General features: G+C 53.1%; 2 protein-coding genes across 3 annotated transcripts in view; one reads left to right on the top strand and one right to left on the bottom strand.

Moving 5' to 3' along the window:
* The window catches only part of TNN (tenascin N), a 48,012-nt gene extending 42,546 nt beyond the window's left edge, over window positions 1-5,466 (top strand). For both annotated transcript variants that reach the window (XM_066255120.1, XM_066255121.1), the window contains 3 exons: window positions 632-799; window positions 2,486-2,649; window positions 4,517-5,466. In XM_066255120.1, coding sequence (XP_066111217.1) covers window positions 632-799; window positions 2,486-2,649; window positions 4,517-4,657 — 473 coding nt within the window. In that variant the 3' untranslated portion in view covers window positions 4,658-5,466. The remainder of the gene's footprint in view (window positions 1-631; window positions 800-2,485; window positions 2,650-4,516) is intronic.
* A 12,557-nt stretch (window positions 5,467-18,023) lies between these two features.
* The window catches only part of KIAA0040 (KIAA0040 ortholog), a 30,072-nt gene continuing 22,594 nt past the window's right edge, over window positions 18,024-25,501 (bottom strand). The window contains exon 2 of the mRNA XM_066261203.1: window positions 18,024-21,248. Coding sequence (XP_066117300.1) covers window positions 20,836-21,144 — 309 coding nt within the window. The 5' untranslated portion in view covers window positions 21,145-21,248 and the 3' untranslated portion in view covers window positions 18,024-20,835. The remainder of the gene's footprint in view (window positions 21,249-25,501) is intronic.

The following is a 25,501-nucleotide window of genomic DNA, read 5'->3' on the forward strand; positions in this document are numbered from 1 at the left end:
GGGTGGGACTCTCCCCAGTGGTCTCTCTGTTGTACCTAAGCCCCAGAGGACTCACCTGGAGCCCGAACTTCTTAAAAACCACAGGAGTGGAAAAATAGTCAATGGGTTGGGACTCTGGGCTATTGCTAGGAGGTCTTCCTAGTAGTCCCAGAGATTGTGCTAGTAATGCCAGTCGCCGTGGGCACCATTTCCACTTTTCCTTCCGCCCTGTTGGTGTTCATGGGCAGGTATTCACGGAGAGTGAAACAGGCAAAAGCGTCCACTGGGAAATAAAGGTTAAAAAGCCTTAAAAGCCATAATCTGGACACTCGGTGCCTCATAGAGTGGATGGTGCTGTGGCTCGCTTGCTACAGGTGTGAGGGGTTGGTCTCTGCCACTCGGTGACCTGTGTGGACAGTAACTGCACTGCGGACGCCTTAGGGAGACGGAGCAGGTGGGGCAGGTTCACCCCATGATTGCCCCCACTCTGCCCTCCCCGAGGGCAGGGCTGCCAAACTTAGTAGCATGACTGTGCCAAAAATATACTAGGGGGGACACTGAGCTCCCCCAAAGAGAAAGTGGGCGAGGCCCATATGAGCAGAGGAGGGGAAGGCGAAGGTGACATCTGCTGATTGGAATTCCCTCTCTATAGGACTGGACACGCTGCACAACCTGACCACTGGCAGCCCCACTCGGTACGAGGTGAGAGTGGACCTGCAGACTGCCAATGAGTCCGCCTACGCCGTGTACAGCTTCTTCCAGGTGGCCTCCAGCAAGGAGCGTTACAGGCTCTCGGTTGGGCAGTACCAGGGCACGGCAGGTGAGGCCGCCTCCTGACTCCGGGGCTTCTGGCTTTGCCGTCCACCGGGGGTCCGGGGGCGGAACCGTGTTCTGTGAGGGCGAATGCTCCTCCTGGACAGTTGAGGCCCTGCTCCCAGGGGGCGTCAGGGGTTACAAAGTCATTGAAGCCATCCTTGACCATCATAGAATCAGAACATTATGTTACCTGCCCCCCACCGCATCCCCAGCCAATAAACCTTCCTTTTTTTTTAGTTATTTATGTTTTATTTTTTCTTAAGTGAGAAGCAGGGAGGCAGAGTGACAGACTCCTGCATGTGCCCTGACCGGGATCCACTCAGCAAGTCCCCTACCGGGTGATGCTCTGCCCATCTGGGGCCGCTGCTCTGTTGCTTAGCAACCGAGCTATTTTAGCACCAGAGGCAAGGCCATGGAGCCATCCTCAGTGCCTGGGGCCAACTTCCTCCAACCAAGCCATGGTTGGAGGAGGGATAGAGAGAGAGAGAGAAGGGAAGGGAAGGGAAGGGTGGAGAAGCAGATGGTCACTTCTCCTGTGTGCCCTGCCTGGTAATTGAACCAGGACGTGGGACATCCAGACGCCAGGCTGACGCTCTACCACTGAGCCAACCAGCCAGGGCCATAAACCCTCCTCTTGAAGCCTCCCCCGCCCAAGTTCAGGGTACTGCACACGGCTGAGAAGCCACTTCTGAGTGAGCCCTCCTCAGCAGGGCATTGCCATCCTGAACTTAAGCTTGGGATTGATGTGGCCCTTATTGCCTTTTTTTTATGAGCAGAATTGAAAAAGCAAACTTTTAAAGGATGACTAATATGGTGGGGAAATAGGAGAAAGACACCTGAAATAATTAGAGATTTCCAGTCGCGATGAAATGAAGCACTAAATTGAATTATGCACCCGGAGGGTTACAGAGGGTCAGGTGTGTGTGTCAGGCGGGTGTGAGAATGGGGGGTGGGGGCTCTCCCTCGGCGTGGGCTGAGCTGGGCCTTGAGGAACTCTTTGGGTTTGGATCAGCGAAAAGCAGAGAGAAATCGTTAGCAGAGGCACGGAGGGGGGACCTGTCCACTCCACAGGTGGAAGGTGCCTGTGGGGACAGTGGGCTGTGAGGCTGTGCATAGGGAACAGCAGCCAAGTTCTGGGCCACTGCAGAGCCAGGAGGAGGAATTCACTGCCGTGTGGCAGGAGACAGGGCGTGTGGGCCGGGACGAGGGTTGTGCTAGCCTCAGATGGTCTGGGGAGGCTGCTGTGTGGATGCAGGCCCAGAGAGCGTGGGGTGACAGGGCTGCGTGACTGACCCACAGAAGGAGGGCTCCATAAAGGGGCACAGAGGACTGTCAGATGTGGCTCGGGTTCGGGTCTGGGCGGCTGGGATGACGGTGGAGCAGATGCGGAGGGCAGAGAGGGTGGTCAGGCAGCACAGGGAGAGGCGTGGGTTAGCTTCTGGGGACTTGGGCATTTCACACGACTGGGAAGCCCCCACGTGAACATTCTGGTAAGGCTGTTGGAGAGACAGGCCCACAGTGGGGTGCCAGACCAGGGAGGAGCCTCTACCTGGCCATCTGCGGAGAGTGGCTGCCTGTGGCATAACGAACTGTGTCCTGGGTGGGTTCACGCTGGAGAGTTTCCTGCCGAGTCCCCAGCCCCTCAGGGCCCAAACGGGGCCCCTCCCCTCTCATGTCTTCTCTCCTGCAGGAGATGCGCTCACGTACCACAATGGGTGGAAGTTTACAACGTTTGATAGAGACAACGACATCGCCCTTAGCAACTGTGCCCTGACGCATCATGGCGGCTGGTGGTACAAGAACTGCCACTTGGCCAATCCCAACGGCAAATATGGGGAGACCAAGCATAGTGAGGTGGGTGGCAGGCTCTGCCCGTGTTCGGTTCCCACAGTGACACCTCTGGGCCCCATGACCTTGAGGGCAGGGCCCTCCCTGCCCTCTCTGCACTCCCCCAGTGCTGCACACTGCACAGGTGGGTGGGGCCCAGGCTGCCCCCTGTGGGATAGAGACGCCTGATGTGGCCCTGCACTGCCTTGATTCACCAGTTCACACTGGCCACGGTCTCAGATAGCATGGCCTGCTGTAACCACATACTGCAGACTGGGAGGCATGGACAGCAGACATGTATTTCTCACTCTTCGGGAGGCTGGAAGTCCAAGATCAAGGTGTGGGTGGGTTCAGCTCCTGGTGAGAGCCCCCTGTCCTTGTTCTCACACGCTAAAGAGAAAGAGAGAGCACTCTGGTTTCTCCTCCTCTTCTTGTAAGGGCCCGAATCCCATCGTGAGGGCACCCACCCTCAGGACCTCATCCAACCCTGATTACCTCCCATAGTCCCCTTGTCCTAAGACCATCACGTTGAGTGTTAGGGCTTCAACATATGCATTTGCGGGAGGCGCAGGGCACACCAACATTCGTCTGTAATTCTCACTAGTGGAGCTCCCAGTTAAACCAGAGCTATTTTTCTCAAGTCCTTTGATCCCCAGGAAAACAGTCTTTTCTGCCTTAGGTCAGACCCACCCTTGGATCCATTTTATCCCAAACTGTCCAGACATGCCCTGAACTCTGTGCTGAGCCCGTGTCTCCGTTTCAGGAGCGTGCACATTGGCCAGGCCGGCTGGCCTCCTGTGCCCTCCCTTGCTCTGGAACTTGCCTACCGGCAATTTCTCGAACTTCTATGACCCATGAACATCATCCTGACTCCTCGCCTCCTTCTTGAAAATTGCCCTTTGTTCCTACTCATCAGTAATCCATCCCCTCCGTGAACTCTCGGAGTCCCCATCCTGGGTTTCTAACTTCCCGTCCGGGGTCCTGAACCCAGCCTCCAGGGAGCCCCCCCCCCCCCCCGAACTTACCTTGCACCAATATTACTGCAAATGTTAGCACGCCCGAAGTCCAAGTTCATTTTGATTACATTGGCCCTGACCAGGCAGCAGTGGGGACTCCGAATCCTGGTGGCTTTTCAAAGGGAAGAAGAAACGTGTCCCTGGAAAAGCCGTAGAGGATGGGCCCGTCAGTCCTGGTGACGGCACGTGGCCTGGCTCAGGGAGGCTGTGCTCAGAGATCAGATACTTGAGCGGAGCAGGCAGCTGGCCCTGAACCATGCCCATATTTGCTAATAAAAGATATCCATCCGGTTAATGTGCTTTTCACACTGATGTGCAAGACATTTAGTTTAGTTTCTTGTTTATTATTTACCTCACAAATTAAACTACATAAAATTGGTTACTTGGGCTCTCTATTGGCTAGGTTGCAAGGCTATTGAGTTAAATATTGTGCTCTCCAGTTAAAAGACATAAAGTGAAATTTTGCTTTCAGCAGGCCTTTTGTTGCCCTAGAGCTAATACCTCAACAGTCTAAATTGAAAGTGATTTCAGGCAGTTGGCCAATTAATATGTTTATTTTTGCCTTAAATTTTGGGGGAAGGAAATGAGTGAGGCAACAATAACGTTGCCGGCCAGGTTGCCACGGTGTTAGAGCCGCTGCTCTGGTCCCCCTTCCTCCAACCACCCGGGGGGTTTCCCACCCTGTGAACCCCAGCTGCCCAGCAGAGGGCGCATGTTTCTAGTTTCAACCCTCACTCCCATGGTAACCACCCCAGTCACCCCTAGACTCTCTGTCCCCCAAGCAGGGAGGGGGTGGGTTCTCGGGCAAAGAGGCATTCCTCTGTAGCACCCCGCCCTCTTCCTAAGTGCCCCTTCTTGATGTTGGCTTTTTAATGTAGGGGGTGAACTGGGAGCCGTGGAAAGGACACGAATTCTCCATTCCCTATGTGGAGTTGAAAATCCGCCCTCACGGCTACAGCGGGGAGCCTGTCCTGGGCAGGAAGGAGCGGACACTGGAGGAAAATTCAAGAACATTCTGATGACCCATTTGAGCAATCATCGCATGAGGCAAGACCAGGCGGGGTTGGGGCTGTGTAAGCTTGGGGTGGGGTGGATTGTGGTGACTGAGGAAGGGAAGGGCAGAGCCTCGAGTGACAGATGGCCGATAATCAGCAGATAACCAGCAGACAAAGCATGTCACCAAGCGTCAGACCACAGAGGGCACTTCCCTGTCACCTGCATCCTCGCCCATCTGTACTGGGGCCTAACAACAGCATCACAGTAGTTGCACAGTGTGTATGGGAAAGACAGCATTTAACTCAAGGTTTTTCAGTCTAGCTTCAGTAACAAATATATGGGATTAGGGCAGAAGAAAATAGAATCCAGCACTTTACCTATTGGGAAACTCTGGAAATCAGAGTTTGTGGTAGGGGGAAGGGAGACCAGAGCAGCGGCTCTAACACCGGGGCAACACACACACACCGTATTATGTATACATATATATAAGTATACATAATGTAAAGCTCTGCCAATACAAATCTTCCCTCCAGAAAGAAGCACCAAAGGGGTGTTCTCTCTGATATCGAGGGGCTGAGGTAGCCTGAGGCTTGTGACCGACCTCCCATTACCACTGGGTTTTGAGGATAAAGGTGCAAGTCTTCCTCTTTCAAGAAATTGAGGAAGAATAAGGGGACCAGAAGGGACCAGGATGGACCAGCATTTAGCTAAGCTCTGACTAGTATCCAGAGTGCTAGAAACCAAAGCTTCCATGTTTCTTCTATTTTTAAGTGTCCTCTTTCCAGCCATTTGCATAATCACTTTCATAGATCTGCGTATGTTGTGAATAAATTCTCACTCATTTCAACTTTAAATAATTTGACTCTCTTGGTAATTGGTTCCTCCCAAAGGCTCCCTTCCCAGTCCCCAGCCTCCTTCCCGCCCGGCCCCCACTCCGCCAGCCCCGGCCTCCCCTCTGTCAGTGCCTGGTCCCCACTCTGTCAGGCTCTGGGTTTTTCTGGAAGTGCTCAGCGTCAGAGGCTTGTTGGGATGGACATGAGGTCAGATCCTGTCGGCTTATTTTCCTACCACTTGGGAAGGGTTTTCTGTAGGGAAGTCGTGACCTGGAAGTAACTCAAATTCCTGTTCAAGAAGAAACTACTAATAAACCACTTGATTAAAAACATTTGCCTTGTGTTATATTCCCTACATGCACCTGAATTTTAAATTTAACCTAAGTGGGCCGTGGCCGGTTGGCTCAGCGTCGGCCTGGCGTGTGGGGGACCCGGGTTCGATTCCCAGCCAGGGCACATAGGAGAAGCGCCCATTTGCTTCTCCACCCCCGCCCTCCTTCCTCTCTGTCTCTCTCTTCCCCTCCCGCAGCCAAGGCTCCATTGGAGCAAAGATGGCCCGGGCGCTGGGGATGGCTCCTTGGCCTCTGCCCCAGGCGCTACAGTGGCTCTGGTTGCGGCAGAGCGACGCCCCGGAGGGGCAGAGCATCACCCCCTGGTGGGCAGAGCATCGCCCCTGGTGGGCGTGTTGGGTGGATCCCGGTCGGGCGCATGCGGGAGTCTGTCTGACTGTCTCTCCCTGTTTCCAGCTTCAGAAAAATACAAAAAAAAAAAAAAAAAAAAATTAACAGTGCATGTGAAGGTCCAGTCTGTGTATTATTATGGAATATGGTTGCCGGTGGTCTCTTATGGGCATGATGGCGGATAAGGGTATTTGGAAGCAGTAGGAGTGAGTGGGAAGGGGGGCAGATATCCCCTAAAAGCTTCAGTCTCCCTCCAGGACCAGGGTGTCATGGTTGCCTAGGCTTCTCCAGGTTTAAACCTCTGGGCTGAATGCCAAGCTCTACTTTTGAAAAATTTATCAACCTTTAACATTGACCCCTCCCCCACCCTTCCCTGTCAGCCCCACCACACACTGAGCAATGCATGCCATAACTACTGCTAGAGTTCACAGTGGGTGGTCTGGATGACTCCAGTGCCAGGGCTGGGGGCTGATCATTAAGAAATGTGCCTGCACGTTGTTCAGTGATTCAGAAGTGTCTGCCTGCTTCTTCCCAGGCCGTGTGCTGGGCGCTGGGAGACAGAGGCCAGCTCCCAGAGAGGAGCACGGGAGACAGGGTCGCCTCCCTGCTGGAGAGTGTGTGCCTTCGTTCATTCACTCTTTCAGCAAGTACTGAGTAGGCCCCAGCATGTGCCTCTGTCCTAGACACTGCTGCTGGAGATGGAAACCAAACGGGACCCGCCTGTCCTGGTGCTCGTTTTCTATTGGTGGAGCCAGACAATAAACAACAGAGAAACGGCCAATTCCAGGAAGTGCCGAGTGCTGGAGAGAACAACCCGCCCCAATAAGAGACAGGCAGAGGTTGGTGCTGGAGGAGGAGATGGTCAGGCCTTGCCCAGAAGGAGGTATTTGCAGAGACCTGCCAGAGCTCTTCTGTTCTGACCCAGCTTTGTTAGGACCGGATCTGAGCTCATTTCCTAGTCCGTCTTAAAGGGCCCTCGGTACAGCTTCCCAGTAACCAGTTCTCTCGTCCTCTGTTGCACATAGGGTCCTCACCTTGGTGACTGTAAGGCCAGTAGCCACAGCCACCATCATAGCCACCTGGCCCATGCAGGTTCACATTTAATTCGGACAGAAATTAATGAAACAACGGAGCCAAGAACTGGTAGGCCATTAGCTTTAATCCTAGCTTGCATTGCGTGGGCAAGAAATACACACAGTGGGAAAACACTTCCCTTTCCATTCAGGGCTCCCAAAGCCACTGACTTATCCGAGTTTTCTAGAATCAAAGGTTTGTACCTCACCAGCCTTATTCACCTCTGTTCCCCATCTCCTCTCTGCACAAACTGGCTTCTCCTTCAGCACTCTGCCATCTTGGCTGCTTCTCCTCTCCTCTACGTGGCCTTTCTCTGCTCTCCTCTAGCATGGGCTCCTCTACCCCATTTTATAGTATAGAAATCAAAACCTTTAACCCAATATACAAACAAGGAAGTCTCTGTGTTGATCAAAGAAGTTTTAAAATATGATATATATGTTTGCTTGCTTATAGTTTGTATTAGGTGTGGGGGGCAGCTTTGCTGGAAGCACTCCCCTGCCCCTGGAAGCTTTTCCCATGGCTAGAAACAAGGCTGAGGATATTTTGCGCTTTTGGCAAAGTGCTCAGAGACTGGTGAAGTGTATCTTTGTAATTGTTGAAATTGTATGATTTGTCATGTTGTAATTTGTGTAATGTGCCTAATTTCCTTGTGCAGGAATACCTGTGCTTTAGATTTTGAAGTGAGCAAAAGGGGTAGATTGTTGGTTGTAAGGCCAGGAGCCACCATTGTGGCCATTCACATGCAGGTTCCCATTGGATTCAGGCAGATTGTAAAGAAATGGCGGAGTCAGAGGATGATGGGCCATTCTGTTTATTGGTATCTCACCAAGACAGGCAAGCCACAAGAGAAGACAAGGGAAAAGCAGAAAACCTGCTTTTCCCATGAAGGGCAAGGGATCAGGGAGGCCCCTGCAATAGTGATAGCAAGAACCGAGAGAGAGCAAGCTCCCGGTTTGGTCCACTTTATAGTGCAGAAATCAAAACCTTTAATCCAATATACAAACAAGGAAGTCTCTGATACAAAGTCACTTATCTGAGGCATAATGGGATTCCTCATGAGAGTGTACCACCCCACATCAAAAAGGGTAGGAAAAGCTTAGTCCTAAAACCAAGCCTTAGGCTACAAAGATCCTGCCTGCCCACAACCCACCCTCAACATAAATTAATATAATCATGCCCATCCCAAGCAAGAAGGGCGACTAATATCATTACCTGGGCAACGGGCTTCCATGTGGGCAGCACCATCTTTAACAAAGTGAGCATAATATATTTTATCTGCCCAACAATCCACCCCTATGCTCACTTTACTACCCACAATCTACATCACCGGCATCCCTGTGCAAGGAAGTTAGGCACATTACACAAATTACAACAACATGACAAATCATACAATTTCAACAATTACAAAGGTACATTTCACCGGTCTCTGAGCACTTTGCCAAAAGTACAAAATGTCCTCAGCTTTCTTTCTAGTGGTTTGAAAGGCTTCCTGGGGCAGGGGAAGGGCCTTCAGCAAAGCCACCCCCCATCCCCATCAGGGTATTTCACATTGTCCAAAATCCTAAGTCCATCCAACAAAGGAGCCAGTGCTCACTCCAGTCATAGTCCAGGAATCAGTCCACGCACATGGGGCCTCAGCCACCCCCCTCATCCCTGCCATCCTGGCAGGTCTTACACTGTCCCAAAGAGGAGCACGTGGCAATGGCAGTCAGCATTTCCATCTCTGCTCCGGAGATCATAATGGCACCCACCCCTATTCCCAAAATCGCAGATGTACCAGGAGAGTAGTAGGTACTCCTTGCTGCTGGACTCTCACCTTCTGGAGACTGTGGATCACAGCTCCAGCCCGATTCTCCTCATCCTCCAAAGAGGAACTGGAAATGCCATCTCCTGCTGCCAGGCTCGAGCCACAGGCTGCCGCCGCCGCCTTCTGCTCTGCAGCCCCGGCTCTGGTCTCAGCCCTGGCCTTCCGCAGCTGCTGGCTCTACACAACGTCCAGGGCAAGCTGCAACTCATGAACCTGTGATTCCTCCTCCAGCATGCTGTATTTCCAAGCGAATCTCGTGAACCTGGTCGGCCTCCTCCGGTGCTTGTTCCAGCTCCAGGGTCGGCATCTCTTTCTCCCATGTTTGCTCCAGTTCCTTCCACTGCTTGGTTTGCAAGTCTCGGGCAGTCTCTTCCACAGAGCTCTCGGTTTCCTCACTCATGGCTGTAAAAGTCAGCCAGCCTACAGTCCCCAAAAGGACAGCCATGGGGAACCATAACAGCAGCCAGTCTTCTACTCCACCACTCAAAGGTGGTGGTGGCTCCATACTGAATTCCAAATCCTGCCACAGACTACGCCAAATGTATGGCCAGTGGCCAAGGCCACCATCATAGCCACCTGGTCCATGCAGATTCGCATTAGATTCGGACAGACGGTAATGAAACAATGGAGCCAAGAACTGGTGGGACGTTAGCTTTAATCCTAGCTTGCACCCGGCGGGCAAGTAAAAATACACACTGAGCTCCAAAACTCACTCATTCAGTGCTCACAAAGCTACTGACTTATCTGAGTTTCCTATGATCAAAAGTTTCTAGCTCACCATCCTCATTCTCCTTCATTCCCCATCTCTTTCTCTCTGCACAAACTGGCTTCTTCAGCATTCCTCCATCTTGGCTGCTTCTCCTGGCCTCCTCCATGTGGCATTCTCTGCTCTCCTCTCTCTGCTCTCTGCTCTAATGCTAATCTCAAGAACCGAGAAAGAGCAAGCTCCTGGTCTGCCCCACTTAATAGTGTAGAAATCAAAACCTTTAATCCAATATACAAACAAGGAAGTCTCTGATACAAAGTCACTTATCTGAGGCATAATGGGATTCCTCATGAGAGTGTACCACCCCACATCAAAAAGAGTGGGAAAGGCTTAGTCCTAAAACCAAGCCCCAGGCTACAAAGATCCTGCCTGCCCACAGCCCGCCCCCAACACACATTAATATAATCATGCCCATCCCAAGTAAGAAGGGCGACTAATATCATCACCTGGGCAACGGGCTTCCATGTGGGCAGCGCCATTTTTAACAAAGTGAGCATAATATATTTTATCTGCCCAACATTGGTCAAATAAGTTTTTAAATATGATATATATGTTTGCTCGCTTATAGTTTGTATTGGGTGTGGGGGACAGGCTGTAAACAGGCAGGGTGGTTATAGCCCGAGGCTTAGTTTTAAGACTAAGCTTTCCCCCACACGCTTGACTGTTGCATGATATGGGGTGGTGCACTCTCATGAGGAATCCCATTATGCCTCAGATAAGTGACTTTGTATCAGAGACTTCCTTGTCTGTATATTGGATTAAAGGTTTTGATTTCTATACTATAAAATGGGGCAGAGAAGCCCATGCTGGGGGAGAGCAGAGAAAGGCCACGTGGGGGACAGGAGAAGCAGCCAAGATGGCGGAGTGCTGAAAGAGAAGCCAGTTTGTGCAGAGAGAAGGAGATGGGGAACAGAGATGAATAAGGCTGGTGAGCTAGAAACCTTTGATTCTAGGAAACTCGGATAAGTCAGTGGCTTTGGGAGCCCTGAATGGAAAGGGAAGTGTTTTCCCACTTTGTATATTTCTTTCTCCTCGGGTGCAAGCTAGGATTAAAACTAATGGCCCACCAGTTCTTGGCTCCGTTGTTTCATTACTGTCTGTCCGAATCAAATGTGAACCTGTATGGGCCAGGTGGCTGTGATGGTGGCCGTGGCTACTGGCTTTACAATGTCTCTACATAAACCCGTGGAAGTAAGGTACGCTACTTTACAACAAAACGTGCTCGTGAAAGCATGGGATTGCTGAGCCCGAGCCCAGACCTTCTGCTCTGTAGGTCCGGATTGGGCCTGCGGCTGGACTGCTGCCCGCTCTGAGTGTCTGGCACAGAGGCCTCCCAGTGAGGGTCTTTTAGCTCTGGGGGCATGGGTGATGGCATCAGCACTGTTGGTCAAGTGGGTTTTTGAATATGATGTGTAGGTTTGCTCGCTTGTAGTTTGTGTTGGGCGTGGGGGACAGGCTGTAAGCAGGCCAGGTCATTGTGGCCTAGGGCTTGGTTTTGGGACTGGGCTTTTCCCCACACCCTTGACTGATTGCATGATGTGAGTGGTGCATTCTCATGAGGAGTCCAATTGTGCCTCGGATGGGTGACTTTGTATCGGAGACTTCCTTGTTTGTGTATTGGGTTGAAGGTTTTTGGTTTCTGCACTGTGAAGTGGGGCAGACCGGGAGCTTGCTCTCTCAGTTCCTGCTATCACCATTGCAGGGGCCTCCCTGATCCCTGCCCTTCATGGGAAATGCTGGTTTTCTGTTTTCCCCTTGTCTTCTCTTGTGGTTTGCCTGTCTTGGTGAGACCCAATAAACAGGATGGCCCACCATCCTCCAACTCCGCCATTTCTTTCTGCCCGAATCCAATGGGAACCTGCATGTGAATGGCCACGATGGCGGCTCCTGGCCTTACAAGCATACTCCCATGTTCTCTGACCCCAGCCTTTGTTCACCACTGCCAAGTCGAGGACTTGCGGGAAACTGGTTCTTTCTTGCCTTCTTTGGTCTGTAGGGTTGACCCATGGTGCCCCAAAGGCTCAGGGTGGAGAAAACCCCAACTGACCCTTCAAGGGTCCTATGCCAGGAAGAGAAGGAAGTCGGGGAGGGGAGTTCATTTTTAAAGGATGTTTATCTGACGAGAACACTCCAGCCCTGAACCTCCCTGCCTAACCTCATTTAAGTGACCCTCCTTGGTGGCCCCACTCTGGTAGCTGAAATAGGCCTCAGGAATGAGTGTCTGGATACACCCGCTCTTCAGAGGGTCAAACACTTTTCTTAGAGCCAAGTTATAAGCCATTGGGGACAAACCAGAGAAAACAAAAGCTGTCATTGAAAGGAGAGGCTGCCAGCCAGGTACCAGGGTGGACGCGAGGACAGAAGTATCACAAGCGTTTGATGAAGTCTCCAAGCCATTGTCTGTTTCATGCAAGACACCCAAAGCAGGGACACAGCCCCTTTCTGCAGTACGATGGGGACAGCCCTGGGGACAAACCATGACAGTGGGCAGTAAGGTGGGGATAGCAGGTCAACGGAGATGGGAACTGGCCAGTGCGAGCAGAGCGGGGTGCTGGAGAGCGCCCCAGCCCTCCATGGGTGTGAGGTCTGCTGGAGGCTGGAGGGACGCCTCTGAGTTTGCCCAGGAGAAAGGAGAGGCCTGGGGGAGGCAGGGCACCCTGGGAGAAGGGAACTTGGTTACAGAGATGAGAAAAGGCAGAGTGCGGTGAGTTTGAGGTAGCAATGCGTTTTCTCGGCGAGGTGAGGGGCGCTTGGTGCGGGGCCACGCCGGGGAGGTGGGCGGGGACTCTGGCTTGGCCGACGTGCATGCGCAGCGTGGACCTCACGACCGGCAGCATCAGCTGGGCTGCTGTGGTCTGGCTCCCACCTCACCTCCCGGCTTGGCTTTGGCTGCAACGAGTCTCAGCTGGGTCCTGGGCGCTTGCGCTTTTCAAGCTCCTTGGAGGCGGTGAGGGAGGTTTGGGGAGGCAAGGGTAGAGGTTCCCAGACGGGGCACAGGCTGTGCAATAGGCCACAGGTAATGAATAACCTTCTTGGCCTGTGCCTGGAATAGTGAAAGGGGAGAGGGCTCTGCAGGAGGAAGGGACAGCCTGCCCGGAGGGGCCCAGGTGGTGAAGGCGGAGAGGGGTGCTTGCCTGGAGCTGGCTCTTGCCAGCGGCTTCCTTCCACTGGGACGCGTCCCAGAGGCCGTGTTTGTCAGACGACATGACTGCAGAGATTCTGAGGATCATTCAAGCCAGAAAAGGCAGAAAAGGGCCGAGGAGAAAGACCAGGATGACTCAAGGGGCTGTGATTAAGGGGGTGACCCAAGGACAGGGACCAGGCGCTGTGTGTGAAGAGGGGGGGGCCGCGGACGGGGAGAAATGCAAACAGACGCGCAGCACGGTGGCAGAAGGAAAAACAAGTGGGAACAGTGGAAAGCTCTTGGGGAAACATCCTTCGCTGGAGGAAGTCGTTCGCGAAACAAGTTTCCAAGTCATTCATTCCCTTAATGCTTGCTGTTCACCGGGCGATGAAGAGGAGCTGCTCACCCGGCGCGCGGCCGGCGCAGGAGGCGCGCAGTACCCAGGCCGACCAGCAGGTGGCAGTGTTGCCCCACGCCACCGCCACTTTCTCACCTTCGTAAAGGTGAGTTCTGGGAAGTTCCTACCTCTCTTCCTTGCTGGGTAACATGGTGTTGAGAGTCAGCCTCTGGGGTACGGCCGGTGCCCAACCGGTGCTTGGTGTTTGTGCAGGCAGCGTTGCCGCTGGACTAATGCGCAAAGCAGGTAACTGGGAAATACTTTGCCGAGGTGGCCTAGTGAGCCCGGACTCGCGGACCTGGTTTACTGGGCTGAGGGCTGAGACAGGTGTGATGGGGCCGCTGGCCTGATGAAAGGTGGGGGGGGGCACCCCCGCCCCCAAAGGGATTTTAGGTAGTTCCTAATATGCAAGTGGATCCACTTCCCAAGGCTTTCTGGTTGCTGTTTTTTTTTCTTCAGGGGAAAAGCGAAACAGGTTGTTTCAGTCCCAATGTTACATGAAGAAGTTAGGTTTCCAAGTTAGCCCGCAGACGCCTGTCCATTCTACAGTACAGAAGAATTGCAGTGCACTTAGAAGGAGAGAACTAGAAAACAGTGGTTTTGCGGTGTTATGATTTAAGTTAAAGAAGGAAACAAAACGGAATAAAAAGAATTCTTTACTTTGGGAAGTGAAGGCTAAGGAGGCAGAGGAGGCTTTGCTGCGGCCCCTCCAAAGGAGACATCCGGGGCATCAACAAGCTTATGGGCAGAGCCCTTTATTGTGTCGGGAACGTTTCTGCCTCCAGGGAGGTGATCCTGCAGGCGACCATTCTGAGGGGCCGCTGTCGGAGCGAGGCCTGGATCGCGGTGCCCTGTGCATGGTGGGGGCACAGCGAGGGGTCTGAGGCTGCGTTCCATGACAGTTCTGGGGGACCGCCTACCTCCTCTGGGCCTCGCTTTCCTTGTTTATAAAATGGGAATGACCCAGCCCCGATTTACGCACTGCCTTGGCTGGTGTGGAAATCAGACGGGGCGCTCTGGGCGCTCTCAGGTACTGTACAGGGCCGGAGAGGGGGAGGGTGGCGGGGGAGGGGCCGGGGCGTCTTCAGTCTCCATAACTTCATTCAAACTGTGGATTTTCCTTCCTCACCCCTTGATAGAGGTGTGTCCCTAGCCAGGTCTATGGGCCATGAATAGCCACCGGTGCGATTATGGCTCACTAATGGAAGAAAGAGAAAGGGCCGAGTGAGAAACAGAGGCTATCAGAGGTGACACAGTATCCGTGCATTTCAGAACCCGTGTCCTTGGGGACAGTAGGAGCTGAGCTATAAGCAGTGGACAACAGGGACAGATGAAGCATGGGGGATACACGAGCCCTCCAGGGCAGCATTTCCCAAGCGGTGTTCCTTGGAACCCTTGCTCCTCCGGAGGTGCTAAAAGAAGAGCTCTCTCATGGTTCAATAAGCTTGGGAAAACTCCCGAGTTAGGCAGGCTTGCACCTGTTTCTTTATCATAGCCCCTGTGGGAACCTGATGTGATACATGCATTGCGGATCTCAAGGAGGAGAGGGGCAGTCACAGCATGCAGTGTTTTGTAAACGTATCTGACCATAGAATTTTTTGTTCGTTTTCTGAGTATCTAGATAATATTTCTTAGGTGTGAGTCAGAGATCACTGGCATTTACCTAGAGCAGTGCCTTTCAACCGGTGTGCCACAAGGAAATTTAAAAACATGCCATACTTGACTGTGTATGTAGTCAGGGGGCACTGACCTCTTTTCTCTTAGATTGTCAAATAAAAAAATGAAGACAGCCCACACCACAATAGCCATCCAGTGTGAACAAATCAAAACCACTTCTATTTTTATGTCAGATTGGTAAAAAAAAAAAAAAAAAAAAAAAAAAAATATATATATATGTAATTATATGATTTTATTAATTAGCTTGTGTGTGTCATGAGGTGGAAAAGGTTGAGAATCACTGATCTAGAGTGCTGGTTAGGAAAAGAAGTTTTTTGGCCCCACCCAAGATTTAACAAATGTGGCAAAAAAGGGTAGAGGAGGACAGGGGACATGCACTGTGAGAAACACTCAGTGATTCTGTTTCCCGCTAATCAATGACTTTATTTAGTGTATGCAGTATGTACACACCAGGTCCCGAGCTGGGTATTGGGGATGTGGTGAATAAGACAGGATTTTTACTGCCAAAGGCTGTTTCTCATTCATGGGTGTGGGAATGGGAGGAGTGTGCAGGGAGTACAGGAACATACATGCTCAGCTGCCATACGGTCTGATCTCCCCTTGCTGGGCAAGCCTTGTGTGGTTAGAGCAGCATTCCTGTATGTAGTGATGTCAAATCTGGCACATGTCACCAGAAATGTTTCTAACAACAATTAAGACTTAGAATTATAAAAGTCCCTCATCTGTCAAATGAGCGTGGCAGTCTCAACTCAGACAGGTTTGTGAACCTCCCATAAAACCCAATGAGTCTTTAGCGTGATAATAGTCCGAGGAGCTGTGATAGAGGCGGATTGGTATTGATATCCTCAGGGAAACACTGCTGTTACTGGGACAAAAATGTTGATGCAAACGCTCTCCCGACCTGGCCACCAGGGGGCACTGCCGCCTTAGAGCGGCTCGGTTGTGGGCCGAGGGCACAGAAGGAGGCCAGGTAGGTACTTCAGCGACCTTGCCCATCCCTACTGCAGATTGGGCAAGGTCGCTGGTCTTATTCACAGACCGCTGGTCATGCTGTAGACACCGCAGTGTGTGGTGAAATTAGGGAATGCATTACACCAAGGGGAGTAGAAAATGTCCGTTATTTTCAATCCCTACCTCTTGACTTCTCCGCACCATAAGTTTTGTGGACTCCGGCTTTCTTCTTGCAAGTTTCTTCTCCTCTGACTTCAGGAATACGGCTCCCTCCTGATCTTCCTTCTGCCCTTACTGAGAACACCTTGCATGTACTGAGCCCTTCCGACGAAGCCAGGCGCTGTCTGTGAAGTGCCTTGTCTCTCGTTGACTCCTCTGTCCCTGTGAAAGGTACTGTCATGCACTCTGCACTTTCACAGACTTATGTTGTGGACCTGCCCTCCCTGCCTGGTGGCAGTTGGAGCTCGTCTCAGCGTCCGTACAACCCTGGCGCTGAGTCCCAGCCCCACACTCAACCCTGTCCCCAGGTCATTGCCGCGGGTGGCATGTTCAGGTCGTGGGCTCTGCAGACGTGCCTTCCTTCCCTGATCTCCTCCTCCAGACTCTGGGCAGCTCCGGGGGGATGTCCCCAGCCTGTCCAGGGACTGGCTGTGAAGCGTCCTCCCAGTGAGCAGCAACCCTCCTACTGTAACCCCCAACCAGGCTGCGAGCCCCTCCAGACAGTGTTGTATTGCAGGCGCCTGCTGTGCCTGGCACACGGTTGAGTCAGAAAGGCTCACAGGACGAACAGCCTTGAGAAGAGGCTAGGTATGGGTGCATGTGGCCACCTGAGCGAGGCATCATAGGTATTTTAAAATATCCCTTTGAACCTAAGATAGAGACCAAAAATTGTGTTGAAGGGACTCTTTATGTATCTTGTAATCCTGTGACTTTGAATTTTGTAGTAATACTAGGGTCAAAGGCCAAGGAGCCGGTTCTGATGAGTTGAGAGCCCTCATGGCATTTTGCAAATCCATATTCATACCCCAGGGTCAGGGCCGGGCTGGGCAGGTGGCACTGATGGCATTTGGCTGTGGCCTCCCCTCAGGTGTCAGCAGCTGCTCCTCCCCCACACGGTTTCTGGTGACAGTCCCTCCACTGCACTGGAAGGGCATGCAAGTCCTGGTGGAGGGAACAGAGCGCTGAATGGATGGTCCTCAGGTCGTCATGGAGAGTGTGGAGGGGGACTCAGGGATCCACCAACACTACAGAAACGCCCCTGCCTTGGGGGACAGAAGGCGTAGGCCTTCCTGCCTCAGCCCTAGCTGATGGCCGTGTGTTTGACCACACCGTCCATGAGCTCTAGACCCACACTCTTCGGGATGGTGGCCACTAGCCGTGAAATATGGCTGGTGTGACTCAGCTACTGGACCTTTGAGGTCATCACGTTTTAATTTTAAGAGCTCTGTGTGGTTAACATCACCACAGTGGACAGTGTAGACAAAGAATAACTTGGTCATTCCTAGTTCTACTGGACAGTACTCTTCTAGATGGCTTCTACTTTGATGACCAGTTTAGCATGATCTCGGAAGGGACAGGGAGCATGTAACCATTATGTTTCACAATTAATGCAAAGCTGTGGCTAACTAAAAAGAAAGATGAGTATTTATCCATACATGTGTCTCCCTCTCTCTGCCTCTCTCTCTCCAGCAGCTACTATAGAGGGTTTTGACTCTCTCCTTCCAGGACCAGTATTAACTCACAGGTGTATTTTCACTTAGTTTTTGCTCTTCTCCCACCTTCCCTGTAAGCAGACACTGGCTGGCCTCATGGAAGCGGGCATTGTATAAGTGCTGCCCAGCACGGGAGGGTCCTTCTGCACAGGCGCCTCTTCTGAGATCTGCTCTGGGGGCAGCCGTGTGAGTGTTCCTGGTCCTGTGACCTGTGATCGTGGGGCAGGGGCAGTGCCCGGACCACTGGGCCTTGTGTCCCCAAGTGGGTCCCTGCACCCCTTATTGGTGAGTGACATCTGGTGGAGGGGCACAGCGAATGTCAATAAAGTAACTGTCTGACTCCCACAAGTAAGGAGGCCAGGCATGGCTTTTAGGTTCAAAGTACTTTATTTAAATAACTTTTTCTGTTGATGTGTTTGAATTTTCCAGGAAAAAAAAATACTGACAAATACTGTACAACCTGGACCATTTCTAGTCTTCTTAAAAAGGTGATGACCCTGTATTTATATCCACCCCATCTCCCCCAAGAAATAAAATAGCGAGCCCAGCGAGCGGTGGGGAAAGGCCTCTGACCTCTGACCGTGGGGCCGTGTATGGGAAGCTGCATGGACTCCCCGGGGCTCCTCCGCACCCGCACAGTTCAGGCAGCCTCTCCCTTACACCCTGCCACGTCCCTGTTAGTATGAACCCCTGGGATGGGCCGAGCAGGCTCTCATCCGAGTCTGGGACAGGCTGGGAGGGAAAAGAGTAAAGATGGAGGGACAGAGCTGGGAGAAGAGGGGATAGAGGAGAAGAGAGAGGGAGAGAGAGAGGATGAGAATGAAGTGGGAAGGGAAGGAGTGGCTATGGACAGTCGCCTTGGGCTCCTTGCAGACACCCAGTATTCCACACACCCGGGGGGGTGGGGCTCTCAGGCCAGCTGGGGATAGACGGGCCTCGTCCAGGGCTGTGTGTCCTGGGTCCTAGGCCGTGGAGGACAAGCGAGACCTGTGATTCCCCGAGATGGAGCAAGCCCATCCAGTGAAGAGACAGCAGGGCACTGCTCGTGGAGACGGAGCCCTTGTCATGGCAGTGACAACCGACTGGATGGCTGTCTTAATTCAGATGAGCAGCCGGTCGCCATGGCAACCGTGTTTCTGGTGAGGGGCTCGCCTGGATCTCATCTGACCCACTCTCAGCCGCCAGCCCCTGCATCTCCCCAGGTCCTCCATTTCAGGGGGACTAAGGGGTGCAGACAGGAAGGGGAGCTTGTCCCGGTGGGCAGCAGGGAACGTGGGGCAGTGACTAGTCCGCCAGTGATGTCAAGGGCAAGTTGGGTGCTCCGTGACAAGCTCTCCTTGTGACAAGGGGACAGGGACTCAGCGGGTGTATCTTTCTCTGGTCAAAGGGGTTAAGAAGTGAGGGGGCTGCATGCCTGGGATGCTTAGGGCCACTTAGGGTGGGAGGTTCCACAATATGTGCGGCCCCTGGGGCCTCACAGGGTCCTCGGGGGCAGCAGTTGCCACCAGCATCCCCCCTGCGCAGGCCTGGGGTGTACCTGGGGGCAGGTGAGTACCAGGTAGCCCAAGTGAGCAGAGACAGCACATTTTCCCCTCACACATCTTACAGAATTTAGTTTTTTGCTACTATAAGTACCATGGTTTAGCTACATTATTAAGTCACAATTTCACCACCATTTAGAACAGCTTCCCTGGGAAAATATTTCAGGAGAGCCAGCCACCCTGCAGGTTTGCAAATGAACTTTGACAGCACAGCGAGTTACCCATCACTGCCATATGGTCACAATGCAATCAAAATACCAACCCACTCATCATGTGAGTGGATTAACTCGGGCCCCCAGCGTCAGCCCAGTGAGACGCTCTCCTCAGCTTACTGTGCACCTCAGGGCACACATGCCAGCCTGACCCTTGGTTCTGCATGCGCCCCCCTGCAGAATCTGACACCCAGCCTCCATCCATTGCAGCAATCAGTGGGTTCACTTAGAAGGTCACTTGGGGGGACTGGCGAGGTATTACAGGGTTACCCTTCACATCATCACGCACCCAGCAGCATCCATGGACAGTATGCATACCCCCCCACCCCATGCACAAGGCACCTGAACCTCAAGATAAATACTAATAAACCTCTATAGAACTTCATCCTGCTCTCACTTAGACTCTATTTCCGCATCCCACCTGCAACGTCCCTCACCTGCATGACAACCCTAGAAGTCATTGCCAGTGTGCCTTCTGCGGGGCGGTACCAGTGGTTGTCTTAGTTCCTTCCCGCTAAAAACCTCTGGGGCCACCAGCTCAGGGGGAACACCTCCTTTCCGCCTGTAGTGCACACGCCGCCCTCCGCAGTGCGTGGAGTAACCTAGGTGACTTGGTTTCTGTAGCTGTCCAGGCGTCACTGCCCAGAGCTACGAGTTCCGGTGTGGAGAAGCATGCCTGGCCGAGTACTTCCTGGGGGCGGCATCTCAGAGAGGGCTTGGACCACATCCAATGCCGATTGGTGGTACCGAGGACCTTGTCCAGCATTGTAGGACAGTAGCTTTCAATGCATCCTGATCTCTCACACTTGAAACTTCCTCCCAGGGGAGGGGTCAGGAGCACAGGCACTTGGTGGGACTCCATCATTATACAGGGAAGCGGACTATACCAGGTTGCTGAAATGTCCAACTGTGAGGACTTCCAGCAGAAGGTTTTGTAGGGATAGGAGTCAGATAGCACACATCTCTCACCTGAGTAGTGCATGGAACAGGTATGGACTGTGTGGCCTTGCCTGGTGATTATGCATATGTGCCAGGCCCTCCAATGAGATGTTTTTGCAAGAGCAGATAATGTATTGCATGTGTGTGTGGCATGTGTGTGTGTGCACTTGGGAGGTACATCAAGATGGATGGATAAATAGTCCTTGTGCTTTTTAAAAATTTTTTAATGGGCTGTGCCAGAAGTAGGTGAAAGGCATGCCTGAGTCTGCAGTAAGGAGCCTCACTATTGGGTGCACAGCTGCCAAGGCAGTGCCCAGGAATTGTCTGTGTGAATGCTGGGAGAGCCTTCCGGGGGACACTCAGTCGGAGGTTTGTCCCTTGGTTGAGAAGTTCCTCTGTGGACACTTTAGGGACCGCAGAACCCTGCCCCACGTGCGGCTGGATGGTGGCCGAACCCCTGGAGGTGGGCACCTCTGCCTCCTGCCTGGCTAGACGGGCAGTGACGACCGCTTCTCCAACTGCAGGAGCTTGGGCTGGGCCGAGATCCAGAGGTCTTCTTCACCCTTCCTCTTCTTCTTCTTCTTCTTCTTGCCCTTCCCCGCGCTCCGCTCGGGCTGCTGGCTGCTCTTGCCCGGCCGGCTGCAGCAGCAGTGGCAGCAGATGAAGACGAGCGTGATGACCACCAGGAGCGGCAGCCCCAGGATGACGCCCAGGCAGACGGTGTTGTAGAGGCCCTCCCGGTGTTTGGTCAGGATGATGTTCCAGATGTCACTGAAGAAGGAGCTGACCTTCTCCATGATGCTCAGCTCACGGCCGAGTCCTGGGCTCCAGAGGACACAGCCTCGCCCGCGTGGCACTTGCTCCTCGGCCCACTCCGGCTCTGCGCATGCCCCGGCTGCACCTGCGGGGAGAGGGACAGACAAGTCAGGGGACGTGCAGTGCAAGGCTCTGCAGTGTTTAATATGGCCATCGATTTTAGGCTTCAGAAAGAGAAGGGAACCAAAGATTTACAGTGTTTACTGAAATTATATTGAGACTCAATAAGACAGATGCCTGCATTCAGCCAATAAGTATTAATTAATTCTTGCTATGTATGCACCACTATATTGGGCTTAGAATGTAAAAATTAATAGGGCATCAGATTGGCACACAGCAGAGGGTCAGCAGTGTTGGATAAGCGGATCACTGCATCCAGGCAGCGCTCTGGTCAAGGGCTGGCTCCCGGGGCCCCTCCAGGAGCGGTTCTCAGTCTTTCCTCTGTTGCAGCTCATCTGAAGGGTGCTGAACACGTCCTCCCCAAGGACACCTTTGTGTCTGCGCCTCTCTGAACACAACCTGCCATTTTTAACATGTACGAAAGCTTCAGCGCGAGATGGAATGTTTATGTCTTGCTGTCTGCCCAAGGGGACTTGGACTTCCTAGGCTATGAGATTGTCAGTCCTCATCCGGCCACAACCCAGCCTTCCTTCCTGTCCCTCCATGCCCCCTTCCCTGCTCCGTGCACCTACCCCCCGCCCTTACGTCCCACTCCCATGTCTGACAGGGACGCATCCTGCTTGGGGTGGGACCATCTGCTGGTTCTCCCTGTTCCCATCTTCCTCTCCCTCATCACCTCTGTCTCTGCTTTCTGTCCCTCCACCGAGTCTCCCCACGTCTCCTTCCCAACCTGTTCCCTTTTTTCAGTGGAGAAGGGATCTTGAAGACAGCTCGACAGTGGTGCTCAGAAACTGGGGTGGGGTCCCTGGACTCCTCTCTGCTCCTGTCCCGAGCCCAGCTCACAGCTGGGCCTGTTCTGGCTGCCTGCGCAGAGTGGCCCGTTTTCCTCTGGCTCCAGCCCCACCTCTCAGAGCTCAGGTGGGAGGTCATAGAGGCTCCTTCGGGTCTGGAATCCACAGGCCCTTGTGTCTGACGAGACTCAGAGGACAAGTGTGATGCAAGGAAATCTAAGAGACTTCTTGGTGTGAGACGCTGGCTCGGGACCCATAGGTCAAAGAGTCCTTGGTTTTCAGGCTGGACACCTTAGACCTCACCCTGACCAACTCTCTCACTTAAAGATGAAGAATCTGAGGCCCAGAGTGGGGACATGACATGTCTGAGGACACACAGCTGCGACAAACACCCAGGCCCCTGGGCAGTGGGTCCAGTACTCTCCCAAGGCTGCCAGGCCAGTGGAAGAACTAAGGATGAAGACGTTACTGTTTACTTGTATTTCACCTGATACTTTCCTGATCACCTTTACGTGAATTAGAGCTTTTAACAGAGCAGCAGGATGGCGCCTTGTCGGTGGAGGAGCCGCTGGGGGACTTGCGTTCAGCATCACTGTGACATTCTGCTCCCTGCCCTGGAGCACAAATGTGTGGCCGCACCTGGGCGCTGTGTTACAGAGGTAACAGGGCTTGTCCTCAGGGTCTAGAATCAGGCATCCCCAAACTACGACAGCCCACGGGCCGCATGTGGCCACCTGAAACCATTTATACAGCTCCCACCGCACTTCCAGAAAGGGGCACCTCTTTCACTGATGGTCAGTGAGAGGAGCACTGTATGTGGCAGCCCCCCAACGGTCTGAGGGACAGTGAACTGGCCCCCTGTGTAAAAAGTTTGGGGACCCCTGGTCTAGATACTGTCATGACACGCTCTATAAGCATCCCACGTAACCAGGGCTGTGTGTCCATCAAGCCCAGATGACCTCAGTCCTGGCCCGCTGGCCGGTGGCCCCACGCCCTCATGGTGTGATTAGTGAAGTTGTATAAACGGGCCCCTGCCACTGTGCCGTGTGGTCCATGGAAGAAAGGGAGACTGTGAGATGGCACTGATCGCATGCCAGACACTGTTGCGGGCACTTGACACTTTGGCCTTACCAAGTGGACCTGGCTCTTCCGCAGTCCTCCCGCGAGGAGACGGAGGCCCAGGGCCCACGGTGAGGGAGCGGGAGCCTGGTTCCCGGTGCCCCGGGGCGGAGCCCTGCACAGGTGTCCTCCGGCCTCCTCTTCCTTCATGTGGAATTAAACCTGTTTGGGCCGGTAGCCTGGCACATACGGCATTTTACGATACTTGGCTACTCCCCCAGACTGGCGTAAAGGTTCATCCCAGTCTGTTGTAGGCAAAGAGGTTTATTTCCCATTGTTAATACTTCACACATGCCTGGAGACACACGACAAAACTGTGGTCCTGCCTGAGGGAAGGCTGACGGCAACACCTGGCTGCCCAAACTTAAACTCAACAGCAACAAAGAAAAGTCTGCTGAGAGGTCACACACCTGGCCGGGTGCGCTGCCTGAGCCCCCCTAGGGGCCTGGGAACATGGTGCCACGTGTCTGCCCACGTGCCACCAAGCCCACAGGCTCTCCATAGAGGAAAGCCACCCGCGTTCCCTGCGGCCCATGGTGGCCCCCACTGTCTCGCCCCTCACGCCACGCGTCTTCTCCTCCCTGTGCTATGGATGACCTTTGCTCTGACCTCAACCTTGGGGGCCCAGCAGCCTCTGGCCCATCAGGAGGGACTTTGCTGCTGTGTTGTAGGAGGGTGTGGGTGCTTTTCTGCGCTCTGATCCCACGTGCAAGCTTCCCGGGCCCAGTGCTCTCCGCACAGCGTTTCCGTGGTTCGCATTAGACGGTGACACTTGTCGACAGTTTCCACGAAGGTGCGGCCACCTGAGGAAGACCCTGAAAGATGAGTAGGCTTTTGACAGAGGAGTGTGGATGAAAAGGGTGTGCAGAGCGTCCAGGCAGAGAGACTCTCAGACCAGGGCAGGAGCTCAGGGCCCCCTGGAGGCCCCGTGGCTCAGGGGGCGCCCTCCGTAGGGTGTGTGCTAATTTGGGGGCTTTGTACCAGGAGGAGGAGCTTGTGATCAGACCTGTCCTTCAGGAGGAGATGACAGGGTGTGAAGAGCTCTGGAAAATGCTTTAAGAGAGTTCTCCATGCGTCTCACAGACATTTAGTGAGCACCTACTCTAACCACACCTTGTGTTCAGTGCCGAGAACCCCACCATCATGGAACCTCGTACCTCCCGGTGGAGTTAGGGTCATTGCGGGGTCTTGTCACAGAAGGCCAGTATGATCAGCAAATTCCAACCCAGGCTGCTCCGCAGGTAGTTGAATGATGGGTTTATCCCATGTCCTAGGCCCTCCTGCCCTCCCCCCCAACCTTTGTCTCAAAGCCGTCCATCCCACGGCACCTGAGAGAATAAATAGATTTCTCTTGAAGCTAAAGCTAAGTCAGTCATTCATTCTGGATTCCTAAAGGGATTTATCTGAGTCTGCCCCCGTACTGCTGAGGAGAGTATTCACTAACATTTAGGAACCCAGTCCTGGGCAGGGAGAGAGGATTCGATTAAAAGGTATTCTTTCTACTTTTTAATCTAAGAACTCTCTTCCAGGTCCCCCAGGTGACTGGCTACGCTCTGCTAATCTATAGTGTTTCATTAGTATTTATGAGTCTCGCATTATTAGCATTTCCAGGAAACAATCAAACACCTCCTTGGAGGCAGGAATCAAAAGCCGGGGCTTCCATAGACTGCTTTGCAAAAGAGGCCCCACTCTGGGCCTTCACAGTGCACCCCGGGAAACCCACCCTTGTGTTGGCTCTCAGTATCTATTCTTGTAAAACAGAAGCAGGGGCCAACCAACCTTGAGTGTTTGATGGTGGTTGTGGGGGCTGGTGGGGGGGAGAGGAAAGAGTTACTTTCGATTTGCTTGAAACCCAAAATTATTCATCCCTCTGTTCTCCGCTGTCTCCAGCGGTCAGTCATCCATTCATTCTGTCTTCCCACAAACTTCCACATGCCAGGGTGTGTGAGGTGTTGGTAGAGAGCGATGGTCTGGGAGCTGGAACGTCTGGGTCTGAGCTTGCTGAGTTCTCAAACCTCAGCTACAAAAGGAAGCTGGTTAGCTGTCCTTGTGATGATGATGTGAGGGCTGAAAGAGCTCACTGCATTTAGTGCGTTTTGTAAACTGCAACAAATGCTGCAAAACAACCTGTAACAGTGGGCCATCGCCAGGGAGCAACAGGCTGAGAGCCTTCGACCTTTCTCCTCCATCCCTTCCTCACCTCCAAGCCTCACTGCCCAAGAACCATGGGCCCGCCCCCTTCCAGTGACAGGGCTTCACAGGTCACTTCCTGCTTGTGGCTGGTCCTCAGGGCTGCGGCTGTGACTCT

Source organism: Saccopteryx bilineata, chromosome 2, assembly GCF_036850765.1.
Source record: "Saccopteryx bilineata isolate mSacBil1 chromosome 2, mSacBil1_pri_phased_curated, whole genome shotgun sequence".
Lineage (NCBI taxonomy): Eukaryota > Metazoa > Chordata > Mammalia > Chiroptera > Emballonuridae > Saccopteryx > Saccopteryx bilineata.